The sequence below is a fragment of the Dermacentor variabilis genome, chromosome 2 (genome assembly GCF_050947875.1).
Source record: "Dermacentor variabilis isolate Ectoservices chromosome 2, ASM5094787v1, whole genome shotgun sequence".
NCBI lineage: Eukaryota > Metazoa > Arthropoda > Arachnida > Ixodida > Ixodidae > Dermacentor > Dermacentor variabilis.
The window spans coordinates 225120584-225134420 of NC_134569.1; the positions used below are offsets into that span (position 1 = coordinate 225120584).

Here is a 13837-nt window from a genome sequence, read left to right on the forward strand (position 1 = left end):
TTCTCAGTGATCTTCGGCCACTCCTCAAAAAGCCACTGCTGCATCTCCTGGCTGCTGACAGCCCCACTTTCGCCTGAAATGGCCTTTCCTACAATGCCGTGGCAGTTTTTAAGCCGCTGCAGCCATCCAGTGCCACCGCAAAAGTTCTCTTCGCCAAGAGCCGTAGCAAACCCTTTGGCCGTTTTATTAAAATCAGGCCATCCACAGGAATATTTTTCGCTCGGATTTCAAGAAACCACGTATAGAGTGCCTTCTCCACTTTGTCAAAAGCAGCAGGGCGCACACGACACGCTCCTGAGCGACTTTCCTCACCTACTTTAAGCTTGATGTCCTGCTTGTTTTTTAACAACATACTTAAAGTACTCCGCGGAATGCCGAATGCGTCTGCCACGGAGGACTTCTTTTCTCCATTCTCAACATGCCGGATTACTTCAAGCTTTCTTGGGAAGCCCAGATTCTTCCTCTTTTTTATGTCCGCGGATGCCATAGCTCACCAGATGACCACAATCACACACGCTACACAGGGCACGTTGAAACACAGGTACGCACAACAAAACGTGCGATGTGCAGATGGAGCAGTCCAAGCGAAGCCTGTTCGAGCGGCAGTCAACGGGGCTGTGAAGGAACGACAAAGGGAAAAGAAAGAAGAGAGCGGGGAAAAAGATCGGCGGAATATGCCGTCAAAGGCGCTGTGGGCGCAACTATTGCTTCGTTGTGCTTCGTTTTTTGAGCCCTCTCTGGCTCTCGTCTCCCCTGGCCCACGAGCGACCGTGCCGACCCCTCACTCTCTCTCCCTTTTCCCAGGAAGCGTGGCTTGGAAACGTCGCCGCGTCTCCATGCCGCTGCACTCTCTTCACTGAGCTCCAATGGCCTTGCCCAATGCACATGCCAGCGGTAGAGGAGGCGCGAGAGAGCTCGCGCCGGTGGGGCACAAGAACAGGGGAAAGGCTCTGCGTCTCCGTCGCTAGGCAACGGCTGCGCATGCGCAGAGGAGGAGCCTGCTGACTGACTCTGTGGAAATGCTTTCCCCTGAGGACCGGACACGAATGTCTTTGGGAAAAGCGCACCTTCCAGGGGCGCGGCGCGGCGTTCGATATATTGAATGTCCGACGAAAATGGAATTCGATATACTACGCAATTGTCCTATACTTTTACATAGTAGTTTCAATGGGGTAATCTGTGTGTTCGATATAGCCAATAATTCGAAATATGCGGGTTCGATATATCCAGGTTCGACTGTATAGTGATATGTTATTCACGGCATATCGGATATAACCATCGAAATTCTGCCTATTGAGCGGCATTTTCCATGCAAAATAATCGTCAAATTTGCATTACCAAGTTCCTCTTAACCGAGACGTGGCAATAAGTTTGCCTACGCGAGTTCGTATCTGCTGCCATTCCCACGCAGCGCGTTCTGCCCGCTAAACCTTTGCGGGACGCTAGTTGATAGTGTTTCCGTATAGCATAAATCGAAGATGTGCCGCAAAGCAGAAAACTTTACCACGTCATCTAGGTGCGAGTAGTCAAAGCTCCAAAGCTGACTGGCTCGCCATCCAGTTAAAGGGAGCATGACACCCAATTTTCAATCATAATCTGTATTGTGTGAGATAATCTTGGTGCGTTCAAGAACACATTGTCAAAATTTTAGTGCATTTGAGCCAGCACATAATTTTTAATTGAATTTTTTATATTACACTTGAATGGCATAACAGTGGGGCAACACTGGCATGCTCCGGAGCCGTGACGTCACAGGCTCCATGCCTGCCGAGCGAGCGTGTATATTGTATATTCCAGCGAAGAATCTGTGTGTCAGCTGTGCACGCATGCGGGAAACTTCTGCTTTGTTCAGTTTGCCATTGGAATTCTTCCACTTGTAGCGGCTGAAACAATGCCACCGCAGCGCCTATGTAGCGCTGTTGGGTGCTAGAGCGAGCAGAGCAAGCAGTGCTCAATATCGTACTTCAGATTCCCCAAGGCTCCGGTCAAACTTAAGGCTTGGAAGATTAATGCGGGCAGGAAGGACTGGCGATTATCTGACGCTTTTGTTTTGTGCTTGGAACACTTCACGCCAGGCAGCTACAATGACGATTTGCGCCTGCTTGCCAAGTTTGGGATACCTGTGAAAAAGCTGCGGCTGTGGTCAGACACGATGCCGTCTGTGTTCGTGCACCGACCCATCCGGCAGGCAACGCCCCGGCCTAACGTTAGCCTTGCTATTTCTTTTATGGATATCGGGTGCAATAAAGCAAGTTCAAGTGAAGGTTCAGCCAAAGCGTAAGCCTCACCAAATCCTTGCGCCGCGGACACATGTGCGCGGGCGTTTGTTTACATATGCTGCACGCAACTACAGTGGGGAAAACAAAAAGAACTGGTTTGGTTGACTACGGATTCTAGAGAAATGCATGCCAGCAAACAATCTACGCGCATAACAATTTGCATTGTGCGAAGTAACATTAGACAGCGTCTCCCATGAATGGATGGTTAAGCAGTGCTAAACGCATGAAATATCAAGAGTGCAGAAAGGCATCAGCAGCATTTAGTGCAACACCGATGTTGCCATATATGTTGACCACATTTACTGCGCCGTCGTTGTCCATGGCATCTGACATTTGCGCAAGCCAGCCGGCGCGCGCAAATCTCGGAGGCCACGTTTCGTCACTTGAGCTGGTAGCAATGAGGTCGAAGTCAAAATGCACAGAGTACACTATGCCATGGTTGTATGTGCTGCTCAAAGATTCCTCACTTGCTTCATCCCACGAAGTTGGCAGTGTCGGAGACATGGCACGCGACATCTGGAGCACATACGGCAAGAAACGGCAGCTATGCCCCCCCTCACATAGCGCAGTGGCCGATATTGTAGCAGACAATGGCTTGGTTCTATGCAGCACATGACGTCACACATGGCATGGCAATATGGCGGTGGGTACCGGAGGGTGGGGCTTAGAGCCAGTGAATTCTAGCTTATATTTTTGACAGAAATGCACTTTTACTGCCCAGTTTTTATACGTGTACAGCCATAATAAACCTTCTGCTACAATTTTTCGTGGGAAACCACAAATTGTTGAGTGACCGTGCCATGCCCCCTTTAAGAGTAGTCAAAGGGGCATTTTTAGACAGTATAAAGTTATACAATAAAGTTTATTGCCTTACAAGTGTTCCTTCAAGACTTTTAGTTTAACGTACAGGAATGCAAACATAAGGAACACGTTCAACAGGGTGCCATCTGTTGCCTTGCGACAAACCTATCCAAGCCAAGACAATCCATTAGCAACCATGCTGTTCATCGAGTTTCTCACTATAACACCTAGAGGGAAATCTGGTGCCACCATCTATGGGAGTTTCCTAATGCGCGCTGTGCCGCCATAGGAATGACTGTGTATGTGTCTGCTATGTGTCTCCGAGGCTTGTGTTGGCTGGTGTTGTAAGAGGCTTCGTCTAAAACGTGGACATGGCTATACAAATAATGTATTCTAAAAGTAAAATTTTCATAAAAGGTTTTCATTCACCCATATTACATCTTCCAATGAAGTTTACTCACCTACAATGCATAACCAAGTGAAGAAAAGCAAAAACAGAAGACAAACCACATTAACTCTATGCAACGAACTGTTCTAAAGCCAGCACAAATCTTCTGGTCTGTCCTCCAACTTTAGCGGCCCGCTGTTACTTTTTATGCTCCATATAATTGTACATGCAATAGCAAATTCTCATAATTAAACATGTTTTTATGTAATAATAAAGCTAAAACAACTTTTTACGTGCTGTTTTAGTAGAGAATGAATCATGGTTACAGACGGAACGGTGCTTGCCACGCACGTCTTTAAGGTGCCCTGGGCTTTTTGAGAACGATGCCAATCTGAAGTCACAATATACTGGCATTCGAATGCATATGTCAGCGCAGCAGCGTCGCCTTTCCCTCTATGTAATATAGTGAGATACTCCATGATTCTGTTGTTGCTTTGCGGATGCTTCTTATCAGGCCTAGGGACGCCAGAATCAAAGAACAATCTCAGAAATTGAACGTATTATGCGTTTCTAATCAGTGCCTCAGGTGAGTTTAGAGGAAGCGAAAGCTCATTTCAATAGTTACTGGCGATCAACGAGAGTGAGAGCGAAGCCATCATGAGAACTCATGGTGAAGCGCCCCCTTTAGCGAAATTTAGCGCCCCTGCTAAATTTCGAAAATAGCGGAGGCACACACACTATGCAAATAGCTTGTATAGAGTTCTGCGCATGCACAGTGTGGGCCCCGTTATATTTTAGCATTTAGCATGGTGCCACTTACACTATACTAAAACTCTCTAAACTATACTAAAATGTTAAACTCGCCAAATAACGTAGCTTATCATAGCGCATGTAAACCATAGAAACCCAATAACGTTTGGAGCATGCGCAGTGATGCATTTACGTTTGGTTGCAAGCAATATTCTAAAACTGTCTTTCATTGTGGTAAAGCGTATGTGCCGCGTAGTGAAGCATATTAAAAGTAAGAAATGGGCAACATCATACGGCCCCTACTGATCCTTATGGCTGCCCGACACTATCAGCTCAAGTACCCGCACTGTGCTGCCTCTTCGTGCATCTGGACAACAGCAGCCGCCAGGTGGAAACCTCTTGTGTCTGCTACTAATATGGCTAAGTGCCTAAAAACACGATTTCCACTTTACAAATATGAACAGGTAGCAAGCTTGGCTATGTTTTTAGACCTTCTTTCTAAAGTAGTTAAGTACCACCAGGATGCTTAAACGGCAAACTGGATTCTGTAACTTGGGCTATTCTTCCTTTATGACAACATTAAATAACAGTTATGATACTGTCAAGCAAAGGACTTTTACTAGAGAATTTTGTTCACCACAAAGCGCAACTTTCTTATGCGTTATTTCCTGTGCAATAAACTTCCTTTCTTAGTTTTGTATCTCTGATTGGTGAAAAAAAACATTGCATTTTTGTAAAACCAATAGTATTCACACTTGAAAATACATTCAATGTGATTTGCACTTGGTTTGCATTATTGGAATTTGCTTCAAAAGTGAAATTTTGATATTTGCACGTCCTTAAGAATACAGCTATGCTACTTTTTTATCAGTTAATATTAGGGGTGTGTGAAAACCGAATAGTAAATTTCGAATTGAATATTGAATCGAATCAAGAAAAAAAAAATGCTAAATATTGAATTGAATATTGAATATCAGAAAAATTTTCACAAAATTTAAGCTTACAAAAAAATTTTTACTAAGCAAATACAGTACTGCACATGCTTGGAAGCCTCCCAGGATTGCATAACAAGAATTTAGCAAGCTATCAGTAATATATAGAAATCAAAATATTGAGCACTGTCTACTCTTATTAAAGGAAACACCATATTAAAATGCCAGCATTGATTACAACTCAGTTGCAGTATGTGAGGGACTAGAATATATTTTTTCATCAATAGCAATATTTTCTTATCAATAGAATTTCTGTTGAATAGAATCAAGTGCTTTTTCTCCCTATTAAACTAATATATTTTGTTTTTTTTTTCCAAAAGATGTGAAAAAAGGTTCTACTGCAGTTAACTTGAAAATTGTGGAGCTTAATTTCGCAGAACTGCACAGTAGTTTATGAGGGAAATAAAAGTGAGGACCTCCTGATTAATGGTGACCAGGTATGGTTTTGAGCACCACATAAATCCAAGTCCACGAGCATGTTTTGCATTTTGCCCCTGTTGGAATATGGATTCTATGACAAGGAGTTGAACACGCAACCTTGTGCTCAGCAGTATTATCTTATAGCCACGAAGCCTGCGTGGCTCAAGTTAAAGTGGTAAGCACAAAATCTTTCCGAGTTGTTCGGAGAAAATGCAGGTCACTGTGTTCCCTCAACTCTTTGGTTATTCTACCGTAAACGAATGTGACATCCCAAAATCAGGAAAAAAAAAAACCTCCTATTATGTTTTACGGTGCACGAAAGTGCGCGACTGTGCATGCTTCACAGAAAAAGTGTGACAACTCACTTGTGGCTCAGCAAGCAAAAGCTCCAGGGCAGTGGCTGGGTGCCTCTCCAGGAATTTTCGCAGGGGTGCCTGGAATCACAATAGATGCACAGGTTAACAGGAAGGACATGCCATTGTCCTCTCGCAGCTACACAAAAGACTAAAGACTGCAAGCAGAGTGCCACAGTGTTTCAACCTTGGCTCGTTGGAAAGTTGATAGCGCTAGTGAAAGGCAGAGTGAGGGGAGATAAAAGTAAAGACAGGGCGGTTGACCAGAGAGTATCTCCAGTTGGCTATACAGAGCTGGGAAAGTGAAAATGGGGTACGAAGGATGTGAAAGGTATCGATCAACAATAGAAAACTGTGCCGGCACTGTCATTCATTCCATGATGGTGCTACATCGTCACACACTGTAAGTAATGAGAAGCAGGAAATATTTCTGAGTGTATGAAGCTTGAACTGTCAGCCATATTTCCCCTTTTCATATCCAACACATATGCTCCTGAGAAGGTGAGCAACCATTACACAAGTGGTGCTCTGCATGCCTGAATCCATGTGCATCACATACCCTGCGATGGTTCTTGGCATTGGTCATAATGAAGGAAGAGAAGGCAGAGATGGTCACAACGAAGGATATAGTCAACCTTGTCGTGTGCGCCTTTATTAGGTTTCATGAAATGTGGGACCATGAACGTGTAGATCATTGCACAACAGAGTACACTCGCACAAGAGCAATGTACACTTGAATGATAAGGGCATCATGAATTGACTATCAAGTCACATTTGCTTTCTTTGTTCCTTGACAATGCAACACCTCCGTCATTCTTGGTATCCGCATTGAACCGAATACTAAGGCTGTGCAAATACCGAATAGTAGATTTCGAATCAAATGTATAATTGAACCAAGAAAAAAAAAGTCGAATATCGAATTGAATAACAGAAAATATTAAAAAAATGTAATACACAGAAATTTTTATAAGAAAACGTGGTACTGCATTGCTCGCAAGCATCTTAGCATTCGATAACAAGAATATCGCAAGCTATAAGCAACTTAGGTACATAGACATCAAGATATGCAGTATGGTCTAATTTTATTAAAGATAACATAAAGTTCTAGTATACAATGGCCTCGAAAAATACTTTTTGTCAATAGAATTTGTTGAACAGAATCAAAGGCTTTTCATTGTGGGCTCAAGAGCAGCGGGCTCAAGGTCGTGGGCTTAAGGGAAAGAGATCTATGCAGCGGGTGCTCCTTGGCTACATCTGCAATGCCAGCTCAAGGCAAGGATGCTTCGGGCACATCAGCACCCACGCCTACCATCGTTCCAGGAGCCATTTTCAGCACCGACAACACCTATTTTGAAGATTGGCTTCAACTGTATAAGCAGCTGAGCAGCTGACCATTATGCTAGCTAATTGGATATTTTACCAAGTGGGAGTGGCACATGTCTGGTTTCAGACCCACGAGGAGGAACTTATCAGCTGCGACATTTGCAAGCAGAAGCTCAAGGATTTGTTTAGCAAGCCTGTTAGACGTCAGCGCACCGCCAAAGAAGGCCTCGATCACATGTCCAGATGCGCACCGAGTCCTACCTCATGTACATCCAGGACGTACTCACTCTGTGCCACAAGGTGGATCCAGGGATGTCTGAAGCTGATAAAGTTGCACATCTCATTAAGGTGATAGCAGATTATGCCTTTCACCTCATTGTTTTAAAAAAATTTATCCACTGTGCAAGCCATTGCAGTGGACAGCACTCATACAGCCCCGCAGTGGAAGAAGAAGAGACTGGACTAGCGCCATCAGGCATATAGGCTCGACGATGGCAGCCGTGACATCAATGCAGTCATCTGTCTAATAAATGGCAATTTTTCGTGTGGTGACCACGGAAGCGATACCACATCACAACTGTATACGTCTACCAAGTTCTTTTTCGACGGCATGGAACTGGCCGCCGAATAACAACGTCACAAAGAAAACTGAACGTCTTCTGTCACCGCACTAAATTTCCCGATTTCTGGCCCTCAGACCGTAAACTCTGGTTCGTCCACATTGAGGAGCAGTTTCGCCTTCATCGAGCCGCATATCAGGCGGCCAAGTATGACATTGTTATGAGCGCGCTTAACCCGACCACTGCAGCTTTGGTCCATGACATTTTGCTAGCTACTCCACCCGATGATCAGTACAATACCCTTAAGGGGCGACGCGGCCTTCGAAAATCGAAAAATAGCCAAAAAGTCGATTTTCAAAAAACAATATTTTTGGGTTATATGTCACATAAACTATCTGTTCTGTAATTATCAGCACCTAATTCAACCACAAAGTAAAAAAAAAACACTAGTTTTCAGGCCACTGCAGCCCACAAAACTCGCGGAAATGCCAAAATGAAGTGAAACTTGGCGCGCGTGCCATACCCGGCCCATGCCGCCTGCTCGCGCGATCTTGGTGTCGTTTTGACCGTGAATTCTTTGTCTCCGTTTTGCCGCCTTGCAATATGGCATTGTCGGCGCAGTTGAGGCGCTATTGGCATTTTCCCGCAATGCGATGCAGAGCATTGATTGGGCGGAGCAGCGTGTTCAAATTCTGCGGGCTAAAGTGCACTTGCCATTGGCTGCTGCGCGGGTAACGGCGGCGGTTGCTCCCTTTGTTGCTGCGCCCGCCGCTCTCGCATTGTTGTTGCCCCTTGCTCCATGCGCCTCAACAGATGCCTGCTTGTGAGCTGCTCATTGCCTTGCGCTATCTTTTAAATTATTTTCTCAGATTTTCTTTTTCCGCTAGTTCTTTTCTGCACGCGATGCCGGCAACGAAGCCCAAGACACTGCAGATGTTCGGTGCACGGAAGCGCGATATGCGACTTGTACAAGCATCGAACTTGCGATCTTCCGCAGCGAGTGAAGACTGCATAGACGCTTTCAGCGGCGGAACTATGCTGTTGGCTGTCGCCAGTAGAAAATCCGACACATTAAGCGTGCCTGGAGCCACAAGAGCTAATTAGAAGCTCCGCAGGAGCTTTCTAATAAAAAAAACACGTGTTCAACTTTAAGGCCTGTTTTCTCGGAATTGATTTTTTCGCTAGTAGTGGTGCTGGGGAAGGCGATATTTCAAGAACCGCTCTTCAGATTTGTATGCAGTCTTTTTTTTTTTATTATTCTGTTCCTGAATGACTTTCCCGGGGGTAACAGGCTTCTTTTTTTTAAAGCTGGTGCAGTTATAAATTATAATAAGCAATTAATTTTTTATGAATGTGGCCATTACTGGCTACATCAAATTCAAAGTTGTGTTAAAATTTTTTGGAGGGGAAATTAAAGAAAAGGGCTTTGTAACCCCCTCGAATATCTATCAAGGGATCATCACAGTGAATTTCAGCTTCGTACGATGTCCTGGCATTTCTCCAGGCTCTTCCTCAGGCATATACATGAAGCACCTACTTAGACCTCAATAACTCTGGAACTAATAAACACATCTTCATGAAGCTTTGCAATTCCGCATTGTTTGGTGGTGTGATACCCTGAAAGTTTCACTCACATATCTTAAAAAATATAGAAGTTTGGTCTCCAGGGTAGCCTCCTCCCTTAAGGGGGAGTTACTACGGCGCACCACCAACTCTTAGTCGCGATAGATTCAACTGCTGCTCTCATCGGAGGAACTTGGTGACAGAAAACCAACTGAGCTGCTTCGCCGCATGACACAACTCCTGGGAACTAGTCCATCATCAGCAGACTTGAAAATCCTTCAGGAGCTCTTCTTCCAGTGTATACCAAAACAGGTATGCATGGTTTTATGTGCCTCACCTACTACGACATCTGTTGAGACCTTAGCGATGATGGCAGACCAGATTATGAATTCTTTCAGTCCTGTGATATTCACTGTTGACTGTTGTAATGCACCTGTTGCGACACAAACCCAGTTACAGCAGCACTTTGATGAACCCAACAATTCAAGCACGCACCTTGCAGCACAAGTAGAGAAGCCAACTAACCAGTTGCATTATGCTTTCGGGTGAATGACCATCAGCAGTGGCATCACTTGCATGACCAAAACGTGTCACACCCTCCGTCTCCCTTTATTTGTTGGTATCACACCAGATATGGTACTCGTGCACAGCAGTGCTGTCTGCTTTGCGACTTTCCAGAAAACAGTCGGGCCAGTCACTGATGATGGCTAGTGCAACTGGCTCTACCTCAAGCTGTCTCTTCTACGTCACCGACCGTGTCACGAAAGTTCGCATTCTTGTAGACATTGGTACGGAAAGTTGTGTCATTCCCCCTACTTTTCAAGACCGCAGAAGACATCGCTATGACATGTCTTTTCTAGGGTGTCTACCAAGTTGACATTTCCAAATTCCCCGAGTTTTCCAGGTTCTCCCTGAGCACCTTTGCAAAATTCCCTGAATGAGCCAGAATTTTGTTTTATGTCAAGACAGGCTGACATCGTGTTGCCCGATGCTGTCAATCTCTAGTAAGTATGTTGAAACAAGAAAATGATTTAATCCAGTTAAATAGTAAGGAGTAATATATACTTTATTCAAAAAGAAAACAGAAGGAAGCGAAAAAAATGGTAAAACCCATTCCAAATTGATTCGAACATTTTCAAATACAAATGAAAAGGAAATGCATAGAGAAGTATATACTTTCGAATAGGAACTATTTATATCAACTGATATCAAGCTCATTGGTATGAGGCCTGAACTTTGTCACAACTAAGATTCTCTCTCAGCAGCTGGAAAGTTAACCTCAACTGTCCCGACATAATCTCAGCCCATACACAACTTCTCAGTGTTGGGTTTCACTACTTTAAAGAGTTTATTTTGGTTTGAATGAGGGACACCTGCATCTCGGCGTCAGCCAACACTTTGTTTTTTGAGCTCAAGCGTCTTCAAAGAGGCGGCGGCATGCTTCCTTTCCCGTTAATTCCTCAGTGAGTTGGCCCATTCTGTTCTCATCCTCTTTTCCCCATGCGTTCGCCCCATGGACCATTTGAAGCATCCTCTTGGTCAGTTGTACAGTCAACATCCGATTTTTTGGACTTCCTAGGGACCGCAAAAACATCCGAAAAATCGGGCAGTTCGAAAAGAATGAATGCATGTCTTTAACTGTCCTTACGGGCTCAAATTGCCACAGGCACGTCCAAAAAAGCTCATAAGGCCTGCCAGTACATTTATTAGGCATATAAGTGCTCTTGCTGTGACAGGAGACGGGGGTGCACACGTGTATAATCAAGGAATACATACTGTGTTCCATGACCCCTTCACAAATTTGTTAAGCTTCACTGTGTAACACTGCTGTAGAGAGGCACCCGTGTATAATTAAGGAATACATACTGTGTTCCGTGACAATTGCTCCTTCACACATTTGTTATGCTTCACTGTGTAACATTGCTGTAGAGAGGCGAAGCTAACTTTCGGAGACTGGCATTATGCAACCCACTGTGCTTTGCGAGCTTCAAAGCCAATCGCGAGGATTACAAAGGCGGAGTCGGTGCCATTGCTATCAGCGGTGAATTCTTTCAATGAAAAAGTGGCACTGCACGGCAAGGAGCTTAATAGCGAATGTAGGAGCAGCTAGGCCTAACGTTGCTGCGGTGGTGGCTGCCAGCGGATCTGCGTGCAAGCGTGACTGCAAATTAGAGGCGGCGAGATAATCAAAATGGCGGCGGTGGTGGCTTTGATTAATGCCATTTCAGACCTGCAGTCAGGGAAATATACATTGACTATATGGAGTACGTGGTGGTGCCACAAAGCTGTGCGAATTATCGGGCATGTCCGAAAAATCGGGCACCTGGAAAATTCGGTCGTTAACTACTCTGGCAATACCTCGTGCCGCTGACACGGCGTCAGTGACGATTCGTTGCGACTCCTCTGTTACTGGAGCCAGCATTAACATGACTTTTGTACCCTTTCAATAAAATTACAGCTAATTTTCCCTGATAGAAGCACAAATTCCCTGAGTTTTCCCCGAGTATTTCCAGACTATTCAAATTCCCTAAGAATTTCCGGTTTTCATGGTTTTCCCGGTTGGCAGACACCCTGCTTTTCTCACTGCCATCAATGGTTCCAACATTAAAACGTACAGCCAGAAATCTGTCACTCTTGACCTTGGTCTGCGATGGCCTTTTCGATGGCTATGTTGCTGACGTCCGCGGGCCAATCATCGGCGCTGATTTTCTGTGGAAGTTTAACCTTCTCGTCGATCTTTGAAACTGCTACCTTCCTGACTCCTCAACAAACCTGTCCGTACAAGGTATCACCACGTCTGCACCACCTTTGTGTTTCGTAGAAGCCCACACCCAGGTACCGTAACCGTCGTCCACCATCCTGCTGGAATTTCAAGAGCTATTCGAACCACCCTCACTAGATGGTGCACAACGTCACGCACCACATTGTGACTAAAGGACCACCAGTGTACGCCCGACCTCGTCGCTTAGCACCAGACGCTCTGAAAATTGCAAAGCAAAAAGTCGAACACATGCTCGACTTGGGCTTCGTTCGTCCTTGCGCCAGCTCTTGGTCATTTGCTTTACACATGGTGCACAAGAAGACGAATGATTGGCAACCGTGTGGTGATTGGCAACCGTGTGGCGATTATCGCGCCCTAAACAAAGTGACGATTCCCGATACGCACCATGTACCTCGCATCCACGATTTCACTGCATCGAGGTTGCTGCATATTTAGCAATGTGGATCTAGTAAAAGCCTACCATCAGATTCCTGTCGAGCCATCCAACATTTCTAAAACCGCAATCATTACCCCTTTTGGCATGTTTGAAAACGTGTGCATGCCATTTGGACTTCATAATGCCACTCAAATATTTCAGCAGTTTGTCGATCAAGTACTCAGTGGCCTGACCTGTTGCTTCGTCTATTTAGCTGACATTCTTGTATTCAGTCGCTCTGCTGTGGAACACCAATCTGAACTACGTAAGATGTCCGACTGGCATCCATGTCTGTGCTCAGGTGAAGGGCTGGATGTCAGCGGAAGTGATGGTGGACTGGTTCAAAACAGTTTGGAAATGGAATACAGGGGCTCTTTTTCTACCACTGTTGCTCATCGTCGACAGTTTCTGCAACCATGTGGAGAAGGGTGCCTGGCACCAAATGAAACAAATGCGCACAGACATCGCCATGACGCCGGGTGGCCTGACGTATGTGCTGCAACCCCTTGATGTGTCAATCAATTAACTTTTCAAGGACAATGTGCGGCTGCTGTATGTGTAATGGATGGCCAAGGGTAACCGCAACCTTACCCCAGCAGGCAAAACAAGGAGGTCATCCATCGACATGCTCTGCAGATGGATTCTGGAAGCAAGAAGCAAAATTCCCAGCAATATGATTTGTGGGGTCTCTCACACCCGTACTCTTGGGACAAAGGAACGACAACACAGTAGTGCAAACAATCACAAGGGCATTTATTGCACCTTTCATAGATCAATGCCTGCTAGCCGAGTTGCTACCCACAAAACATGCCGATGGGCGCGCGACAAATCTAGAAGTCTGACTCACCGCAACCGGAAGCGAGCGAATATGTTCGCCCCATGCTGGACCCCAACGCCTGGTCCTTCGCGTGTATGGTCACGCGAATCGTGGCGCGTTCGAAGGCGGCCACGCGAAGCGGTCTCGCAGAAGCCTCCGTCGGCGGCGCGCGGGATGTCCACGCCGTTCGCCGACGCGCCGGGGAAGAGGGTTGCTCCACGCGCGGCACGGCACGTCCGTGCTGCTTGCTGTCTCGAACCCCCAAGAGAGACAGAGACAGTCGGGCGCCGGGAGACAGACGCCCTGTCTCCCGGCGCCAGAGTAACCCCGCAGCGGCGCGACGCTCGCGCCATCTCTCGCACCGCGCTTGTACCACTCCGACCGCCGCGGGCCC

The 13837-nt window shown here is 45.8% G+C and overlaps 1 protein-coding gene across 9 annotated transcripts in view; it reads right to left on the reverse strand.

The window, feature by feature from the left end:
• Window positions 1-13837, reverse strand: part of Nipped-A (Transcription-associated protein Nipped-A) — a 435149-nt gene that overhangs the window by 224147 nt on the left and 197165 nt on the right. For all 9 annotated transcript variants that reach the window (XM_075682662.1, XM_075682661.1, XM_075682656.1 and 6 more), the window contains one exon: window positions 5996-6064. In XM_075682662.1, the coding sequence (XP_075538777.1) occupies window positions 5996-6064 (69 nt within the window). The remainder of the gene's footprint in view (window positions 1-5995; window positions 6065-13837) is intronic.